General features: G+C 44.8%; 1 protein-coding gene across 1 annotated transcript in view; it reads right to left on the bottom strand.

Moving 5' to 3' along the window:
- Positions 1–5,044: 5,044 nt before the first annotated feature.
- COPG2 (COPI coat complex subunit gamma 2) overlaps positions 5,045–22,076 on the bottom strand; it is a 120,071-nt gene continuing 103,039 nt past the window's right edge. Inside the window, exons 21-24 of the mRNA XM_082255985.1 lie at positions 20,247–20,344; positions 18,440–18,578; positions 5,850–5,948; positions 5,045–5,618 (exon numbers count right to left, since the gene is read on the bottom strand). Of these exons, the coding sequence (XP_082112111.1) occupies positions 5,488–5,618; positions 5,850–5,948; positions 18,440–18,578; positions 20,247–20,344 (467 nt within the window). The 3' untranslated portion in view covers positions 5,045–5,487. The remainder of the gene's footprint in view (positions 5,619–5,849; positions 5,949–18,439; positions 18,579–20,246; positions 20,345–22,076) is intronic.

Below are 22,076 nucleotides of genomic sequence, written 5' to 3'. Positions count from 1 at the left end.
TTAAAGCGGTTGTATACTCATGGAAAAAAAAAAAAACACAAACCCTGCAGGACAAAGGCATAATGAGCTAGCATGCATCGCATACTAGCTCATTATGAAATACTTACCTTAGAACGAAGACCCAACACGGTCGTCTGGACAATGCCGAGGGAGCTGACATGCTCCCTCGGCGTCTCTTCCTGGTTCGGCGGCTCCGGCGCTGTGAGTGGCCGGAGCCGCCATGATGTCACTCCGCCTGCGCGTGGGAGTTTCACTTTCCAGCAAGATTTGGCAAGGAGCTCTGAAGGTCCGCCGGACCTTTAGAGCACATGTGCCGCAGACGTCCGCAGTTGAATATCTCCTAAACCGTGCAGGTTTAGGAGATATTAATTGTACCTACAGGTAAGCATTATTATAGGCTTACCTGTAGGTAAAAGTCAAATAGCAGAGTATACTACCGCTTTAAGTCAGCAACTGTCAGGAAGGATGGAAGAACAGGCCCTATGAAAGTTAGTCAATTAATCCAGAAGAGTCCACTGACGACTTCACAGCATTGGAGTACCAAGTTCTCCTGGGCCAGGTCAGGGCAATCAAAATCACTGGAATTCCTTCCACTGTAGTTCTGCAAAGCAGACAAGATAGCTCAGGGTGAACAGCCCACTCCCCCGAAGACAGTTGACGGCTAAGAAAATCTGTATAAATACCAAATAATACCATGCTGAAAAGTCAAAGGACAGCTGTCAGCACAGCAGAAGACAGTCTGTATACAAAATGATAACAAAATGTGTGGCACTAGTGTATCTTAGATAACTCTAATGAACAAATAAATGTTTATAGAAAATAGTGAATAATTGAAATTAACAATATTTCTTCTCTAAACAAAGGTAATAAAAACATAATACATAAAATGCAGTGAGCTACAAATTGGTACAGTGGTACACGTTGAATGTACCATGACATTTAGGAGTGATGAGAAAGAAAGAAGGTAAAAAAGTTCCACAAAGTCCAGACTAATGTGAAAACGTGAATCTTCGATAAGTGATCCAAGTGAATGATGAGTAACACTGTGAATAGATCAACCACCACCAACATCAAGGAGGCTTACCGGAACAAATGGACCCAGTTTAGCATACCCCTATTGGGTCAATAGAGGCAGTGGTGTATATACACCTAGTATGGAAGGGGAGAAGGTAGTTGCAATCTTTCACACCACTTACAATTATATAGATAAAAAAAGCGCTTTCAGTACAATTTTCTGTAGACCCCATGGAACACAATGGCACAAATGGAGCTCCATCCGACGTGTTTCGTCTAACAAGATCCATCATATCCCAGATGATGTCTTGTCAGACGAAACGCATTGGGTCGAGCTCCATTTGTGCCATTGCATTCCATGTGGTCTACAGAAAATTGTATTTAAAGCGCTTTTTATCTACATAATTGTAAGTGTTCTTAACCTTCAATTAACTCTTTACTGTATGGTTTTACACTATATGAAGGCTCTTTGTATTTTTTCCTCCGGATTATTCATCTAATTGGAGAAGACTTTATCCATGCCTCATTGTGACTTGGCGGCCCCCTACTAAGCTGTCTCCATTGGTGAAAGTAGAACATTCAGGGGTGCGGAAAGCAAAGTGGAAAGGGGTGTGAAAGATTGCAACTACCTTCTCCCCTTCCATACTAGGTGTATATACACCACAGCCTCTATTGACCCAATAGGCGTATGCTAAACTGGGTCCATTTGTTCTTGTAAGCCCCCTTGATGTTGGTGGTGGTTGATCTATTCACAGCGTTACTCATCATTCACTTGGATCACTTATCGAAGATTGACATTTTCACATCAGTGTGGACTTTGTGATTTGTGGAACTTTTTTTTTCCTTTCTTTCTTTCTCATCACTCCTAAATGTCACGGTAGATTCAACATGTACCATTGTACCAATCTGTAGCTCACTGCATTATATGTATTATGTTTTATTACCTTTGTTTAGATAATAAATATTGTTAATTTCAATTCACTCTTTTCTATACACATTTGTTCACTAGAGTGAACACATTTTGTTATAATTTTGGCTAAGAAATTCTGCCTGCCAATTTTCCATGGAAATGCGGGACAATGGACAGTGTGGAAACATGAAGTTCCACCCAAGACAGGATGTAGCAGGGCAAGGGGAATTTGTGTACAGATATGACCGAAGACACAAGCAAAAAAAACTGAAGTCTTGACTAAAAGGGTAGAGGTTTACCAGTGCTCAATCACCTAAAGGTGGCAACACAATCTTATCATAATGGAGATTAGGATACCGTGTCCTGAAATACCGATATAAAAGAATGCATTTAACATGAATGCCTGTGTCCATAAGCCCTAAAAGTGAACTTCTGACACCTTTATGTTTCTGTCCCATGATGAATGGCCAATGGGCAGGTGGTACTGACTGAAATTACATCACTGCACATATGAAGCATGACCATGGATTTTTGGTCTTTTTTATTCTGCCTAAAGTTCAGTTTTGAAAATCACTATATGTACCATTCGCATGCTTACACTGTCAGTAACCAGGACATTTTTTTCCCAAAATGTTCACAAACATAGCCCATACCATTCTTCCTGCGTTATTCACTGCAGTAGCATTTTCTTCCACAAAGCAGTTCTGAACAGAAATCCTGAGCCCTGTAGTTTTCCAGGTCACTAATAGTGTGACACCAGTTACATTTTTACCATATGCACCTATGTCCCAATGCCCAAAAATTATAACATTTTTATTCAGGCAAGAAGTACAAAGAAAGATCTCAGACAAGAGTATTTGGATGGTTTAAAGTTTATTTTTTACAACATACAAATAAGTTATACAAATTGTTAAAGGTTTTTCTATATTAGAGCAAAGTCCTAAGTCATATTCCTTAGATTAGCAAAATAAAACATCCCATCTCTCATAAGCATCAGTAAGGCCTTTATTTACAGTATCAAGGAGTCTGCCTGTATCAGCACTGTCAAGAATGGACTGGTGGAAATATCAAGACCTTTTCTTTTTGTTGCTATGGTGACAAAAAAAAAAAAAAAATCAAGATCTAATAAGTGGAAAAAAATTGCCTTTGAGTTCAACATAAAAAAAAAAAAAAGTTTATTCACGTAACTTCTTGTGGACCCAGATCCAGCTGTTTGTTGGGGAAAACGTTTAAAGTAAACAAGTCACTGGGGGGGAATTCATAAAGGGTGTCAGACAAAACTAAATTGTTGGTGCTTTCACCCTATTGTACCTGTCAGAGACCGGTACATGAATCTCTTGGTGCCTGGCACTGAGTTTAGGGTGTCCATACTAGTGCACTCTCTCCCTTCCCAGTCATTGTTCCTGTCACTAATAGGCACATAGCTGAGTTTTGTAGTAGGTGTGGGTGGAGGCGGATTAATAACTGAGAGACTAGTTCCCCCATGAGTTCCACCTGGCTGTTGATAGTGCCCTGTGGTGTGCGAATCCATAGATGCCATTCAGTCCAATAGTGGCTTTTCAACCTGCCCACTCCCGAGCACTGCCGGTCTAAAGTAATGTGGACCTAATGGGGAACTAGTCTCTTAGTTCCCCCATCAGGTTCTGCCCACCCAGTGTCAAAAGTAATTTCCCAAACATGGGAATCACCATATCTGGGTAATGACATCACTACTATCCCCCTATTGAATGGGGCCAGGAAAAGAGCCCTATGCAGGAAGCTACATGACAGCTTAACAACACAGGGCATGCCCTGTGAGTACTGGCATACTTCTGTACGCCAAGTTAGAGCTGGGTCTAAATTACTGTCAGTTTCCTGATCTGAAACTGACAATAGGTCTTTCACTGCCATAGCAACAGGTTCCAAAATGGCGGTAATTAGAACTACCTAAATTTGTTACCTATGTAAGTAATATTACTGAAACCGGTGTTTTACAGGGTACAGGTAGTTCTTAAGAAAACTACCACCAGAAAAGTGTTGTTAAGACTTTATCAAGTCCCTAAATAGCTAACCTTCTTTGTAACTAAAACTTACCTTTCCTGGACTCCTTCCACTATATAAGCTCTGTATCGGTCAGTAGCCAGCAATAAGTGCCCTTCACAAGGGACAGTCCTCTGGCCTGCCAACTAGCTGTGTTGGCACTGTGCACTGCAGTGGAGGGGAGAAGGTCACATGCTCCCTTAAACTCATAAGTACCGCATATTTTGAAAGGCTCAAGCTGGTGATCAAGGTGGTAGAGGAGCATGAGGAAGATATTAGTAGCAGAGAAGATAGCCATTAAGAGAACCTGTTACTTTGCCCTGGATGGGCTAAATAACAAGTTTATCTTAATAGGTACTAAATATTATAAAAAAATACACAATTATATCCAGTATAGTTAATAAATGAATGCTTTGCCGTGCAGGCTCCCCAGCATCATACAAATCACTTGTGGAAATGTTGGCCAACATGCTTCCTACCATTCTTACTCTTTTTTTCAACGCCATCTGTATCCTGCCTGTCCTGCAACATACAACAAATAAAACATTTACTTCAACATCCACACTCACACTTCCATGCATGCTACGCAAACCACCACACTGTCAGACATGCGCCCTTCACATTTGTGCCCTTATAAATCCAGTCACTCCAGCGCTTTGCCCATGCTTATAATAGCCTCTCCTATCTCAGTTATTTTCCACAAAAAATGGCCATTGTTCTGCTCTTTTTTTTACCAGTCTCATTGCATACTTTTCTTTTTGAGGCTTTACATGCTGCAGAAAATGTGACAGGCTAGGTTGTGCAAAATAGCTGTCACATTTGTTCTTTATAAATTAACCCTTAAACTGTAATTCTGTGCTAACATATAGGAACATTGGAAAAGAGCTGTAACAAAAGTCTGGTTTTGTCCACTAAATTCTGTTTTTTTTTTTTTTTTTTTTTTAATTTACTAAAAAAAACAAACAAAGTCTGTGAACAAAATTATGCTTTTCACTGTATTGATATAAAAGAGGAAAGTGTAATATAACCCAGGAAAGTCCAAAATTTCAATCAGGGCAGTTGGGGAGAATAATGGAATCAATCCATTATGAAGTACATTATTTTTGCACAGCTAATGGTATGACTGGAGGTAATGGCTGTGATTACTGACTACTCAACTGCAGTCTTCTGAGAGGTCATTACTATGTCCCATTGCATATAATTACAGCTATGTAACAAGTTTCCTCATAAGGGTAACATGAGGCAGAAAATAGTCTGATTTTCTACAAAAACAAACAGTTTTTCCTCAGAACAATAGCAAACCTCTCCAGGCCCTACCTTAGTAGATACACTGAAATACACGAGGTGACAGCAGAAATATGGAATAATACAGTATTGTATGTCAATATGTCAAGATTTTACGTCATATTGTTTCATACTTCTTCTTCCACCAGTTGTTTACTATTTGTAGGATTTGCAAGCAAAAAAATTTAAGGGATTCATTTGGAGATGGATTAAAGTCCTGAAATGTTTTTGGTCAAGAAAATGTGTTATCTCCAAGGACTCTAGCCTACAGTGGCTAAGATGACATCAGCTGGCGTCTCATCCGTGCTTCTCACAGTTACTTGCATAGTGACACCATCAGCTAGTGCAAGCTTGGCCCTCACCAACACATCATGGCCTCCTCTATATACCCCTGTAAAGGAAGATAAAGAGAGGACAATTTATGTTAAGAGCATTGGTTTTAAGATGGCAGTTTACAAAGTAAATAATTTAGGATTGATCAAAATTTGATATTTCATAAATATTATAATCTGTTATATTGCTTACAATACTAAATACAATGTCCCATTAGAAAGGGGCAGATACAAAACCAATTGACTGTCTTTGTAGTGTAAGGAATGAAACCAGGGTGATTTTGTCTTACCAGATAGATAAAGCACGTGCGAGTTCTTGTTCTCAGGTACCTTGTCAGTCCTCTCACATGGTTGCATTCCCAAGAACTTAATGATATTAGCTACAGCCTCTGCAAGAACAAATACAGAAGGTCAGTGATTCAAAGCCAGACGATTAGCATTTTAGGAAAACAGCAAAAGCAGTGTGAGCCCCCCTTCCTCCTTCCACAAACGTTTGTGCAGGTTTCCGTTAACCACTTCAGCTCCGGAAGGTTTTACCCCTTCCTGACCAGGCCATTTTTTGCGATACGGCACTGCATTGCTTTAACTGACAATTGCGCAGTCATGCGACACTGTACCCAAATAAAACTGATGTGTTTTTTTCCCCCACAAATAGAGCTTTCTATTGGTGGTATTTGATCACCTCTGGTTTTTATTTTTTTGCGCTATAAACAAAAAAAAAAAAGAACCACAACTTTGAAGAAAAAAAAAAACTGGATTGTTGTCTTACCGTAAAATCCTTTTATCTGATGTTCATTGACGAACACAGCTCTATATCATCTTGACCGATGGGTTTATTCTGCTCTCCATAGGAGTAGGACACGAGGCGGAAAAAAATTTGACCATGCCTATAGGGCAGTCCCAGGGGGTATATTTCCACTTCCTGCTATAGGGCTTTAGTTTTGTAACAAGCAGTGTCAAAAGAACATAAAACTGAACTCAATAGAGGGGCGGGTGCTGTGTCCGTCAATTAACATCAGAGAAAAGGATTTAATGGTAAAACAAAAATCCAGTTTTCTCTTTCATTCATTGACAGACACAGCTCCGTATCTTCTTGACCGACAGGACGTCCAAAAGCAGTGTCAATATGAGGGGTGGGAATAACACAGCAAGAAAAAACACCACTTCCCAAAGGCTAAACATGCTCAACCAGGAACAACTGGAGCTCACCTGACAAAAATAAATACACCCTCAAAGAGGACTAAACCTCTCCAACAGGGGCCTGCGAAACCTTGCGGCCAAAAGAAGCATCACAGATGCCAACACATCCACTTTAAAAATATTGTGAAACTGTGCACAGACGACCATGTGGCCGCCTTGCATACCTGCATCACTGATGCCTGATGACAGAAGGCCCAAGAGGTACTAAGCGCCCTCATAGAATGGGCCTTAACAGGGAAAGGTGGATCCTGATCCTTAATGGAACAGTCCTGCTCGTCTGTCTGATCCTCTGGAAATGTTCGCAGCAGACACAAGAAAGGCAACACAATGTCTTCATTTAAATGGAAACCAGAAACGACCTTAGGAAGTTACGACTGATAGGGAAGAAGTACTACTTTGACTATGTAAACCACCAGGTAAGGTTAACACCAGGACAATGCAGCTAACTCCGGCACCCTGCGTGTAGAAGTAATAGCGACCAAGAAGGCAACCTTCTGCGTTAAAGTGAGCAGAGAAATCTCACAAGTATTTTCAAACGGCGGTTTCTGAAGAACCAACAGCACCAAATTGAGGTCTCACGGGGGCAACAGAGACCTCACGGGGGGAGCCAAGTGGCGGACACCCTGAATAAATGGATTTTTGTAAGAACTTACCGTAAAATCCTTTTCTCTTAAGCTCATTGACAGACGTAGTCTTCTTGATTCTCAAGAGCTGGGTTATGTTGTCTCCGCAGGAGTAGGACTAGGCAGAATGACAAAACGTTCTGGCTCCACCCTAGGGGGCAGTCCCTGAGGGTATATCCTCCCTCTCTCTGCTACAGGGAATCAGTTCTGTTTAAAGCAGTACAGAGAATTTAACCCAACCCAACTCAATGATAGAGGGGCGGGTACTACGTCTGTCAATGAGCTTAAGAGAAAAGGATTTTACGGTAAGTTCTTACAAAAATCCATTTTTCTCTATCGCTCATTGACAGACGTAGTCTTCTTGATTCTCAAGAGCTGGGACATCCAGAAGCAGTGCCACAAATGAGGGGTGGGATTGACAAAATCAAATCCAATCTAGTAGGCCCAACCGGTGCCAAACTAGAAGTTTTAAAGGCTCATTATAAACAAAGAATGAGACTAAAAGAAAAAATTTTCCAACGGAAAAAAACCCTCGAGGTAGACCACTGGTCTCCTCAAATTGCGGCCTGCAAAACCTTGCGGCCAAATGAGGCATCAGACGATGCCATTACATCAACTTTATAATGTTTAGAGAAGGTATGCACCGACGACCAGGTAGCCGCCTTGCACACCTGGACCACTGACGCCTGATGGCGAAAGGCCCATGACGCACTAAGTGCCCGAGTGGAGTGCGCCTTAACAGGGAACGGGGGCTCCCGACCCTTAATAGAATAAGCCTGTACTACCGTCTGTCTGATCCATTTGGAAATGGTCGCGGCAGATGCAGGCAACCCCTTTTTGGGTCCATCTGGGATCACAAAAAGTGAATCCGTCTTGCGAAACGAGTCTGTCGTTTTCAAGTATACCCTGATCGCCCGGACCACATCCAAGGAGTGCAAAGCAAATTCCCGAGGATGACTGGGCTTAGGACACAGGGAAGGTAATACAATTTCTTCATTCAGATGAAATTCTGAAACTACTTTTGGTAGGAAGGATGGATTCGGACGAAGAACCACCTTATCTCTATGAACCACCAGATATGGTGAACGACAAGATAATGCGGCCAGTTCTGACACCCTGCGTGCAGAAGTAATAGCCACCAAGAAGGCCACCTTCTGGGACAACGTGGGTAGAGGAATCTCCCTAATATCTTCAAAGGGAGGTTTCTGAAGAACCGACAACACTAAATTAAGATCCCAGGGGGGTAACGGCGCGTGCACTGGCGGAGCCAGATGTCGCACCCCCTGGATGAAATTCCGCACCAAGGAATGAGTAGCCAAAGGCTTCTGAAAGAAGATGGCTAATGCTGAGACCTGACCCTTGATAGTACTCAAGGCCAGTTTCTGCTCAACCCCTTGTTGCAGAAAAGCCAATATTCGACTAATCGAATAAGACCGAGGACGGAACCCCAAAGGTTCACACCATGCAATGTAGGACTTCCATGTGCGATAATAAATCTTTCTGGAAGTCGCTTTCCTTGCTTCAACTAGAGTAGGAATAACTGAAGCTGACAAACCTTTGTCCTTCAGCACCTGGGTCTCAATAGCCAGGCCGTTAAAGCCAGCGATCGTAAAGCAGGATGGAAGATCGGTCCCTGAGACAGTAGATCCTCCCTGAGAGGAAGTCTCCATGGGACGTCCGCCACCAGTCTGACCATGTCGGCGTACCAAGCTCGACGAGGCCAGTCCGGAGCTACCAGGATTACTGGGATTCCTTCCTCCTCTACCCTGCGAAGAAGTCTTGGCAGTAACGCGAGAGGAGGGAAGGCATATATTAGCTGGTATTGCCCCCACGGGGCGATCAGTGCGTCTGCGGTTTCTGCTAGAGGATCGCGGGAGCGAGCCACGAATCTCTGAACTTTCCTGTTGAATCGTGATGCCAACAGATCCACATCCGGTGTGCCCCACCGTAGGCACAACTGGTGGAAAACGTCTGGATGGAGGGACCATTCCCCCTGATCCAGGGTCTGACGGCTGAGATAATCTGCCTGCCAATTCTCCACCCCCGGAATGAACACCGCAGAGATTGCTGGAACAAATCGTTCCGCCCAGCGAAGAATGCAAGCCACTTCTTTGGCCGCTCGGACACTCTTGGTGCCCCCCTGATGATTGACATAAGCCACGGCCGTGGCATTGTCCGACTGGATCCGAACCGGGCTGCCCTGGAGCTGCTCGGTCCAGTGAATCAGACAAAGTCTGATCGCTCTCAGTTCCAATACATTTATCGGTAATCTGGATTCTTCCGGGGACCAAAGTCCCTGGACAGATAACTGACCAAGAATTCCTCCCCATCCGGATAGACTGGCATCCGTGGTCACTATCGTCCAATATATTGGCAGAAATGACTTTCCCTGGCTGAGCATTGGAGACCGAAGCCACCAAACCAGAGACTCTCTGGTCTGTTTGCTCAATCGTATCTGATTGTCCAGGGATTCCGGATTCCGATTCCATCTGAGAAGAATCTCTTGCTGAAGAATTCGGGTATGGGACTGGGCAAATGGGACTGCTTCGAATGAAGCCACCATCAACCCCAGAACCCTCATGCACGTCCGAAGGGAAGACCAGCTGTTGGACAGTAACAACTGGACTGCTGATTGAATCTTTCGAAGTTTCCCTGCCGGAAGGAAAACTCTCGTCCTGACTGTGTCTATAATTAGACCCAGATATTCGAGCCTCTGGGTGGGAACCAGAAATGACTTTTGCTGGTTCACCAGCCACCCGAATTCCTGTAAAGAAATCATAGTAATTTCTATGTTTTGTAGCAAGGTCTGAGGAGATTCTGCATGAAGCAGAAGATCGTCTAGGTAACCTAGAATCGATATACCTCTTTGGCGCAGAAGTGCCAACATAGGGGCCAACACCTTTGTGAAGACCCGCGGAGCCGTGGCGAGACCGAAAGGTAACGCCACAAACAGATAGTGGTTCTCCTCTACGGAAAAGCGTAGAAAACGCTGATGTCCTGCGAAAATGGGAATGTGAAGATAGGCGTCCTTGATGTCTATGGACGCTAGGACATCCCCTGGATGCAGGAAGGCTGCTACCGTGCGAATGGACTCCATTCTGAATCTTCTTATGTTGACGAAAGAATTGAGCGCTCTTAAGTCCAGAATTGGACGCACTTTGCCCTCTTTCCTGGGTATTGTAAACAGGTTTGAATAAAACCCTTGAAACCGTTCTGTCCAAGGAACGTGGACTACCACTCCTTGTTGTAGTAGATCTGTGACTGCTCTCCGCAGATCTTCTAGACGATCCGGAGATAGTCGGATATTGGAAGGGAAGAATCGCGCCGGTGGGAGAGATCGAAACTCGATCCCTGACTTTATGACTTCGCAAACCCATTTGTCCGGGATTCTGGAAAGCCATGGATCCGGGAACCGGCGAAGACGTCCCCCCACCCCAGTTATGGGTGGGGGCGCACCTTCAGGCTTTGGATGGTTTATCTTCGGGTCTGGAGGGGGCGGGCTTTTGCTTGCCCGACCACCGACCCCTGACGCCTCCTGCAGGAGCTTTGGAGGACTTAGTTTTTTCACCCGCTGGACGAAAAAACCTCTTGTGAGCAGAAAAAGAAGGCCCTCGTCTTTGACGAGTTCCTTTACCCTTAAAATTTTGCGGTAAAAAGGTGCTTTTTCCACCGGTGAGATCCTTAATGATCTCATCTAAGTTGGCTCCAAATAGACGCTCTCCTGAAAAGGGGATATTAGCCAATGCTTTTTTGGAACCTTGGTCGGCTATCCAACCTTTTAGCCATAGGACTGAGAACCACTGCTGAGACTGATGCTCGCGCCATTAATGGAGTGGCGTCTAACGCCGCATCACATACAAACTGTAACCCCTGTATCATTTGTTCCAACAAATCTGATACCGCCTGAGGGACTTCTTCTAAGTCCCGGCGTAACCACTTGGTCCATTCAGTTACAGCCTGCGAAACCAGACCAATAGCAATTATTGGCCTGAAAGCTGATCCAATCAAGGAAAACATGGTGCGAGACATAGCTTCTATCTTGCGATCCACTGGATCTTTAAAAGACGGAGCGTCTTCTAAAGGAATAACCGTGGCTTTATTCAATCTAGCAATAGGTGAATCCACCACAGGTGGTTCTGTCCATTTCTTAATAAGGGTTTCCTCAAACGGATAACGCCTGTCAATGCGTTTGGAAATATTAAAAGTGCGTTTTGGCAGACGCCATTCTTCATCGATTGGATTGCCAAAACATTTGGGCAATGGAAAAACCTTTGCCACTTTGATGCGCTTTTTAGTCCCAAAAGGGATCTCAGTTTCAGCTATTTCTGATGGAATACCCTGTAACCTTAAAGTCTCTTGAACAGATACAATGAGTGCGTTTACCAACGCTTCCTCTCGGGCTATGGCAGATGCCGAAACATCCTCCTCACTGTCTGAAGAGACAGGACCCGAGACACCAATACCAGATGAAGTACCTGCAACTGCAGAAATAGGCTCAGAGTCTGAATCCGAGGTTTCAGATAATAAGGGGTTAGGCGGGGGTCGCTTTCTTGCGCCCTGTCCCTGACAAGCCACTTCCACCCGGGACACAAAAGTTTCCATAATAGCTGACAAAGATTCAATTGTCAATGGGGTGCTGGAGGATCCCGCAGACCCCTCGAGGGGATCCGGAGGAGATACATGAGTGGCAGGGTCCATGTTAATACAGGACACTTTGCCAGCAATAAACAAAAAAACTTTTTTTTTTTTTTTTTGTGTGTCTCCCCCTAGCGCAATAGCGCCCCTCAGAGTACCTGCTTCTCGATCCCAGAGAGAGAGAGAGGGACCCCCAAGGCTCACCAACCGATGCAGTGCAGTTTCCAACAAACTGCAGCCAGCGTCTGTCTTACACAGACTGGAAGGAGCTGTTTGCTTTTTCCCGGGCAGAAGGCGTGGCTCCGCCCCCTGTGTATGCCTTCCGGCGTTCCCAGCCCTCCACGAGGAAGCTGGGCTCACAAAACATGGCCGCCCCCATAGAAGAGACATAAGACTCCAAAAACATGGCGGCCGGCGTGACCTGAGGACATATATGTATTCGGTCTACGGCAAAATGGCGGCGGACCGCCGATATCGTCTTCCCAGCACATCCACCTGCACTCTGCTGAGAGGTGACATATGGATCTACAGAGATACACTGCACATAAGGTAGGATTATACCTCCTATGTCTGCTGTAATGTTACAGTCTGCTGGGTAGAGTGTTAGCTCTTGAACCAAGTCCACTTCCCACAAACACATGCTGTATTACAAGGGGGACTTGTAAGTGTCAGATATATACTGACCATATATGGAGGGGCCCATAATATATACTGCCTCATAAATGAGGAAAAAAAGGGAACGTTTTACTCACCATACCGAACCGACAGGCACCCTCTCTTCATAATACCCTCTCCACCGGGGTGGGGGTTTGTGGACGCCTCGACTCTCTGGCCCTGGCGTCCAAGCGAGCTTTAACTCGCAAAGTCAGTCCCTTTACCGGGACTCCGTCGCGGCCGACTCAGCGCACTGGTCTGCACGCGCCTTTTAGGCAGAAACCGGGGTGACCACTGGATCTCACATCCAGCCCGTCGCCCGGCCCCGCATACTTACTTGAATATGTCGCGGCCGACCAAGCGCAATGCCTGGTCTGCACGCGCTCGTAGGCCGGCTGGGGTGACCACAAGTGTCGCCCAGTCCGGCATTTTTGCTTGAAGATCTCACAGGAAAAAAACACTGGAGAAAACTACCTAAAAAATGTCTTTTTCTTAAAGAAAAAAAGTCTTGCCAGGACCAAAAGATCCCAGCAAGGAGCTTAGGTCCTTACTCCTGACTAGACAGAAAAAAACTGATTCCCTGTAGCAGAGAGAGGGAGGATATACCCTCAGGGACTGCCCCCTAGGGTGGAGCCAGAACGTTTTGTCATTCTGCCTAGTCCTACTCCTGCGGAGACAACATAACCCAGCTCTTGAGAATCAAGAAGAATACGTCTGTCAATGAGCGATAGAGAAAAAGGTATGAATCAAGGAGTGCATAGCAAAAGGGCGTTGAAAGAAAATCGCCAAGGTCAAAACTTGGCCCTTGATGGTTCCCAAGGCCAAGCATTGATCTACCCCTTTATGAAGGAACTCCAAAACTCTAGCCAACGAAAAGGAACGGGGGGAACCCCCCTAGCCTCACACCACGCAAAATACACCTTCAAGACGCAAAGATGTCACCACCCTTCGAATGGACTCCATTCTGAACTTCTAAACCCGCACAAAGCAGTTTAGCACCTTGAGGTCCAGGACTGGACGCACTTTGCCTTCCTTCCTGGGGACTGTGAACAGGTTTGAGTAAAAACCCTGAAAACTTTCCCAAGTCGGAACCAGGACAATCACACCTTGAAGGAACAGGTCTTGTACCACCCCAAACAGACCCTGTAACCAGTCTGGGGACAAGCGCAGGTTGGAAGGAAAAAACCTTGCCGGGGGACAAGAGCGAAATTAGATCTTGTAGCCAGACCGAATGACTTTGTAGACCCACTTGTCTTGCACCTGGGAAGTCCATGGGTCCATAAACCAGGGAAGATAGCCCCCCCCCCCCCGATATGGGTAAGAGCGCACCTTCATGCAGAAGGAGCCTGCTCTCGGCTTGCCAGACCAGGTTCGTTTGAATCTGCCAGAGGAGGCCCTGAAAGGCTTTGAGCCCTTGTCAGTCGACCCTGAGGGGGGAAAAAACTTCTTATGAGCCGAAAAGGAAGGTCCACATCTACGGCAAGGTCCCTTGCCCTTAGTAGCCTGCGGAAGTAATCTTGCCCCTCTGTGAGACCTTAATGATGTCATCCAAACAGATGATCTACTTGAAAGGGAAGATCAGTCAAGGCCTTTTTAGAAGTCTAGACGAGTATTTGAGACAAAAGACACGCCGAAGGACCACCGCCAAAACAGAGGCGAGCCATCAGGGGAGGTGCGTCCAAAGAGCCAGCACAGATAAACTGCAGCCCCTGGACCAGCTGGTCTGCCAGCTCAGCAAAGGCAGGAGGGAGCTGTTCTCCCTCCAGATCACGGCCTAGGAGTTTAGCCCACTCGGTCAGAGTTTGCGACACTAGGACAATGGTAAATACTGGCCTCATTGCCGAACCAGCTAAGGTGTACATAAAGCGGGCTGCAGCCTCCGCCTTCCGGTCAGCCGGATCCTTAAAGGCCGGGGACTCTTCCACTGGAATAATGGTTGCCTTGTTTAATATAGAAACCAGAGGGTCCACCACTGGTGGCATAGTCCACTTCTTAACCACTTACCGCATACTAACGTAGGTCTACGTCAGTAAACTTTGCGGTAGTGTACCGGGATGATGCCTCTAGCTAGAGGCACCATCCCGGTACCGTGGTTTAGAGCCGACGGTTGGCTTTCCGTCGGTACCGACCGATGCGGCTCGGGAGCCGCTCGATCGGTACCCGGGGGGGCGGGAGGGGACGTCCCCCCCCCTCCCGCCGCCTTCCGTGGCTTTGCCCGGGGCTCCCGTTCCACCGGGAGCCCCGAGCACCCAGCCGGCACGTCCGCCGGCTGGATGGAGTCCCGATGAATGCCGGAAACGGCATCGATCGGGTCTCCGATGACGTAACCCGGAGGCGGCGTCCATGACGTCACTTCCGGGTTACTGTGCTGCAAAAGGCGGCAAATTTGAAAAACGGCTGTATGCAAAAATGCCGTTTTCGGCGTTTTGCATACAGGGAAGTGTAGTGGAGGGGTCTAGGGTCTTTTAGACCCTCGATCCCTCCATAAAGTGTACCTGTCACTACATATTGGTGTCACAAGGGATGTTTACATTGCTTGTGACAGCAATAAAAGTGATCAGATTTTTTTTTTTTTTTTAAAACTTTAATAAAGTTAAAAAAATAAATAAAATAAATGGGAAAATAAAAAAAAAAAAAAATTTAGCCGCCCCCGTCACCGTTAGCTCGCGCACAAAAAAAAACGTATACGGAAGTCGAGCCGCAAATGAAATCGCTGTTCAAACCACACATGTGAGGTATCGCCGCGATCGCCAGAGCGTGAGCAATAATTTAAAAAAAAGAGCTACACTCTAACTCTAAACTGGTAACCGTTACATAAATTTAAAGCGTCGCAGATTGAGATCTCTTTTGACCGTAGTTTGTCGCGATCCCACGGGGGGGCGCAATTTTAAACCGTAACATGTTGGGTATCTATTTACTCGGCGTGACATGTTCTTTCACAATATACAAAAAAAATGGGCTAACTTTACTGTTTAGTATTTTTTAAAATTAGTGAAATGTGATTTTTCAAAAATTTTCCAAAAAAATGGCGCTTTAAAGACCGCTGCGCAAATACCGCGTGATAAAAAATATTACAATGACCGACATTTTATTCTCCAGAGTCTTTGCTAAAAAAATATATATAATGTTTGGGGGTTCTAAGTAGTTTTCTAGGAAAAAATACTGATTTAAACTTGTAAACAAAAAGTGTCCGAAATAGGGCTGGGGCTTAAGTGGTTAAGGAAGGACTCCCTATAGGGGTAATGCTTAGTAAAGCACTTAGGAGCCCCACAGGGACTCTTTGGTCATTCCTACGCTTTAGCGACAATTCTGTCAAAATAGGCGGGGAAAGGAAACACCTTTGCCGCTCCAGATGGCTTGTGAGTGTTAAAGGTTAACAGCTGCATCCTCCATCTTCAGAATCTCACCCACAGATACAATCAGTGCATCTATCAGCGCCTTTTCGTGCACGGTCGCAGATGTGGAGGAATCATCCTCACTGTCAGAGGATTCGAGGTGCGTGGTCGCAGATCATCAGGATCTGATGAGGCAGGGGAAGGCGGGGGACGCTTTTTGGTAGCCTCTCGCCCGCATGCCACCTCCACCCGGGACAGAAGGATGGATGGTTGGGACCCAGAGGGCCCCGCAGTCTCAGAGAGGGGATCAGGTGGGGAAACGTGCTCCAAAGACTCAATGAGTCACCAGGGGGACCCCACAAATAAGTGTAACACACTGCTAAGGGACAACCCCCACGGCGCTGGCAGCGCCACCCAGTCGCCAAGTACAGCGCACAGAGCAATCCTCAGCAGAGAGGGAGAGGACACCACCAGACTCATCACCCGCTGACACAGGCACCTGCAACCACCAGAAGAATCTGCACTACACATGCGGCGATCAGAAAGCTAAACGATCCAGGAGTCAGCACCAGGGGATAAGGAGGGGCTCCCACCGCCAAAATTGTCGCCCACAGGGCTCCACTGCCGTGGCCGCCGCTATTTATATTGGTAAACCACAAGAAAATGGCCGCCGGACTACACAAACATGGCCCCAGTGTATAAAAACACACAGGCTACAATAAAATGGCAGCACCGCGAGGCATACAGGGACCCAGAATAGGGGGACCAGACCTCAGGACAGATCCAGGTACAACCCCCCCCCACCCACAATCGATCGTCTGTTCCCCGGCAGCACACCCCCCTCCTGGTCCCCATTGTCAGTTAGCGCCCGGCCCCCACTCCAGGAAAGTGGCCAGACCACCCAAAAAAAAATACATTCTCAGCGTATGTGAAGGAGGGGGGGCAGGATGAGGGACTTGGCAAGGGGGGGTGCCTGCAGGGGGGGAGGGGAACCTGGGGGTCCGACCGTCCCAAGGAGGGGCCCATGTCCACTTTTTGACCAGGAGAAACGCTGAGACTCAGGCCAAGGTCAGATCGTATGCGACCTCGCGAGACGTTTAACTCGCAAGGCCAGCCCCCTTCCAGTAGGGCTATGTCGCGGCTGACCTAGCGCTGAGCTGAAGCCTGCGCTCGCTTGCTGGCCAGACTGGGGTGAACACTAGATCTAGATTATCCAGCCCGTCGCCCAGTCCGGCAGTTGATAGCAGATCTCACAGGAAAAATGCAGGAGGTAAAAAATTGTCTATCTAAAAAATGTAGCCAGGACAAAAGATCCTAGCAAGGAACTAGGTTCTGACTAGGCAGGAGGCAGAGAGACTCTGCTATAGATTGACTATAGCAGAGATAAGGGAGTATACCCCATGGGACTGCCCATGGGTGTAGCCAGGATTTTTTTTTTCTGCCTAGTGTCCTACTCCTGTAGGGGGCAGTATAACCCAATGGCCAGGAATGACAGGAGCTGTGTCCGTCAATAAATGAAAGAGAAAAATGCAATGTTACTGTATAAATTACACTGGTAGGGAAGGGGTTAACATCAGGGGTGATCAAGGGTTTAAGTGTGCTCCTAGGCAGTGCTTTCTAACTGTGGGGGGCAGTGGATGCACTAGAGGAAAATAGAGATCTGTGTTTCAGCTTAGCTGAAACACAAGATCTCTGTTTTACTCTCTGACAAAACAGTGCTCTGCCTTGTTTACAGAGGCAGATCGCCGTTCTGCCGAACTATCGGCAGGTCCCATCACAGCGGGAGTGGAGCTCCAAAGGCACGTGTGCACCCCCTACATAAAATCATGTATGTGTTTTGCGCAGACAGGCCGCCCTGCCGCAGTATATAGCTTGCCGGAACTGGTTAAACCAAGTTAAAGTCTCATTCCTTTTTATCTTTCTTTAGCTGCATGGTATAATTTGTTGCTGATCTTTGTTCATAAACATCTCCCTCAGTTAAAGTGCTGCTTCCTGTCATCACACTGCAGTGCTCTGTGGGGGCATAGTGAAGTAAAGCCTAGCACACACGGGCCGAATACGCCAGTTCAATGGCTGAGAGCGCTGACTGGTGTGTTCTGGTGGTGACACAATAGCTCAGAGTGGAAGATCGTTGTACCAACATCAGATAGTACAGCGAACTCCACCTGAGCTTCGTCAGTTTTTTCTTGTTCAGCTGGGTTGAACGAAAAAAACTGCCAGTGTATACCAGGATTTACAGCCAATCCCCTCAGTACAAGACTCCTCACACAAACAAGTACAAGGTATGGGGTTGTCAGACTGCATAACTATTTCCATGACTTCAATTTGTTTTTTAAACTCGCTTGACAACACTAATGTGGTCAACACAAGAAAGAAAGAGATTTACATCCAAAACATACCAGATATGCAAAGAATCAATACAGACTGTGTTACCTTCCAATGTCTTTGTACTACTGAGAGCAAAGGTTTCCTCTTTCTCATGTGCATTTCCCACCTCATCCCAAGCTGCTGCAAAATTTGGTTTCAGCACCTTCTGAATGTGGTCTTCGAGCGTTATCTCCAGATCTTCAAGCTTGTTGAAAATACATTCAGAATTAGAATGTTCCCATAAACACAAAACAGTCATACATGCACGTACAAAGTGACCTTCCTAAAGTAACTCTGTATAAGGACTACACTCCCTCAGCAGGTATACAGATTAACAGGTAAGGATAGGGCCGGAGAGAGACGAGGTCCAGTACCGGTATGTCAGTAGAAAAACAAGAGTGATCAGGCAAGGTTGTCCACTGTCTGATCATTCATATAACATGCAAAAGGTAAAGGGTTTTGGAAAGATTACATTTTTTTAAAGGGTTGTACACAGGAAACACCAGCACACAAGAAAAAAATATAGGAAAAATTGTGTCAGATAAAATCCTCAGTCAAATAAAAAACTAGCCTTTTTTATGTCAGTACTGCATGTTATGATGAAACACTTAAAGTGGAAATAAAGTCCATTTGTTTATGTTTTACATACAGGTAAGCCTATAACATGGCTTGCCTGTAAATGTCTCCTAAACGTGCACTGTTTAGGAAATATTTTCTTGCGCAGCAGCCAGTGACATCACTGGCGCATGTGCTCTGAAGGAACAGCATACCCGTGCTGGTCCTTCAGAGCTCTGTCCTGTAAACTAACTAAATGGCTTGACCATTCAAAGGACCAGAGCCCGCGAACCTGGAAGGAAGACTGGGAAAAGATAGGAGGGCCTGTCAGTGGTGACAGCGCACAGCTGGAGGACTTAGTTTTAAGGTAGGCTTCACATAATGTGCTAGTATACAATGCATACTAGCACATTATAACAGTGCCTTACAGGGGAAGTTTTTTTTTTTCTTTTTAATTCACCAGTTTACTAGTGCTTTAAGAATGAATAGAGCCCATTTAGGTTAAGCCACTGTAGAAATGGTCTTTAAAAAAACAAAATCAGAACTGAAATCTGTCCAGTCTGGAGAACCATTCGACACAAACTGTCAAATGGTCAGGAATATGTTCCTATTTCAGCATGATCAAAGGCAATCATTCCGCAAAATAACTATGAATACACTTTTTAAAGGCTACATACAAGGAACTAATTCAAGATTATTTCAGTTATGTTCAGGTTAACGCTATGTCCACACTGCTGCAATCCGATTTTGATCTGGCTTTCTGTACGATTATGTAGTGCAACTTGGATGCTAATTTGAAGTGGTTTGCATATTCATTGGGGCCATAATCGTGCTGGAATTGCAACAAAATTGTAAGGCAGGAAACTTTTCTAAAATTGCTCTGTGCTGAGTTGCATTGATGTGAAAAGGCATCATAATGATGTGATTTCCATTGACATGCAAATCTGAAATCACACTAGTGTAAAGGAAGCCTAAACAGGAACACCTAGAGCTTCATTTTTTTTTTTTATAAAAACAGCGTATCACTTTTTCGAGAAACAAAAGCTTCAAATGTACATAATATGAATAAACTACCCCCTTTGGGGATGACACAAAGGGGTTGCTTTACTTGCAAAATCCGGTGCAGCTCTGCAAAGAAACCAATCAGCTTCCAGGTTTTTTTGTCAAAGCTTAATTGAACAAGCTAAAACTAGAAGCTGATTGGCTACTATGTACAGCTGCACCAGATTTTGCACTCTCCAGTTTTAGTAAATCAACCCCAAAAAGTCTACTCACTAAGCAGGCAAGGTTAGAATTAAAAAAAAAAAACTCAACATACCACATACTCATCACTGTATCCTTCATCATCAGGAACACCAGTGTGGGGATCACAGTCTCTGACCACAAATTTCATTGTGCAGTTAAATGTGCAGGACACTAAATATGAAATAAAATTAAGTGAATAACTTTTGAATACAATTATGAATTACCTATTCATTGAATAAGGATGAAATTAATTTTTTAAGCAACTATAAAAGTACATAAACCTGGTGTCCCAGTTTGGCCATATGGTATAATTAGAGATGCACTGACATTTCAGCGGCCGAAAATGGTGTTTTCAGCATTTTGCAGATAGAGAAAAAAGGTGCTGATAATGGTGCTAAAGATGCATCAAAAACTTTCTTGCTGTGTTTTCAATGCATTTCAACAGGGAGGTGCGTTTTTTTTAATTGACCAAAAATGCTGCAAGCAAGTTTTTTAACACCACAACGGAAGCGCAAGGACCAGTGTGAAGACATACATAGAATTTAAAGGGATGCATTTTTCTTGAGCTTTTCTTGCGCTAAGAGTGCCCATAATGGCCAACAATAAATTCATATTTATTTAAATTCATAATATTAATTAAAAAGTCGAATACAATTATATATAAAAAAAAATTAGATTTTTTTTAAAAACTGTCATTTTGGGTTTTGGCCTACAGCATCCTGAATTTTTGGTTTCGGTACCAAAATTTTAATTTCAGCATCCTGAATTTTCGGTTTCGATACCAAAATGTTCATTTCAGTGCACCTATAGATTTAATAAAGTGTATAAAGTTGGTTCATCATTCTAACACATACAAACATGTTGGCTTGAATATGGTTCTTACATTCATGGGTAAAGGCGAAGGTACTACACAGAACTGTAGGATTATACAGTCAGGTCCATAAATATTGGGACAGCGACACAATTCTAATATTTTTGGTTCTATAATGGATTTGAAATGAAACAAACAAGATGTGCTTTAACTGCAGACTTTCAGCTTTCATTTGAGGGTATTTACATCCAAATCAGGTGAAAAGTGTAGGAATTACAACAGTTTGTATATGTGCCTCCCACTTTTTAAGTGACCAAAAGTAATGGGACAATTGGCTGCTCAGCTGTTCCATGGCCAGGTGTGTGTTATTCCCTCATTATCCCATTTACAAGGAGCAGATAAAAGGTCCAGAGTTAATTTCAAGTGTGCTATTTGCATTTGAAATCTGTTGCTGTTAACTCTCAATATGAGATCCAAAGAGCTGTCACTATCAGTGAAGCAAGCCATCATTAGGCTGAAAAAACAAAACAAACCCATCAGAGAGATGGCAAAAACATTTGGTGTGGCCAAATCAACTGTTTGGAACATCCTTAAAAAGAAAGAACGCACCGGTGAGCTCAGCAACACCAAAAGACCTGGAAGACCATTGAAAACAACTGTGGTGGATGACAGAAGAATTCTTTGCCTGGTGAAGAAAACCCCCTTCACAACAGTTGGCCAGATCAAGAACACTCTCCAGGAGGTAGGTGTATGTGTGTCAAAGTCAACAGTCAAGAGAAGACTTCACCAGAGTAAATACAGAGGGTTCTCCACAAGATGTAAACCATTGGTGAGCCTCAAAAACAGGAAGGCCAGATTAGAGTTTGCCAAACAACATCTAAAAATGCCTTCACAGTTCTGGAACAACATCCTATGGACAGATAAGACCAAGATCAACTTGTACCAGAGTGATGGGAAGAGAAGAGTATGGAGAAGGAAAGGAACTGCTCATGATCCAAAGCATACCACCTCATCAGTGAAGCATGGTGGTGGTAGTGTCATGGCGTGGGCATATATAGCTGCCAATGGAACTGGTTCTCTTGTATTTATTGA

Source organism: Pelophylax lessonae (genome assembly GCF_965119305.1).
Source record: "Pelophylax lessonae genome assembly, chromosome: 4".
NCBI lineage: Eukaryota > Metazoa > Chordata > Amphibia > Anura > Ranidae > Pelophylax > Pelophylax lessonae.
Note: the sequence above shows the minus strand (reverse complement) of the source record. Positions and strands in the feature narration are given on the sequence as shown.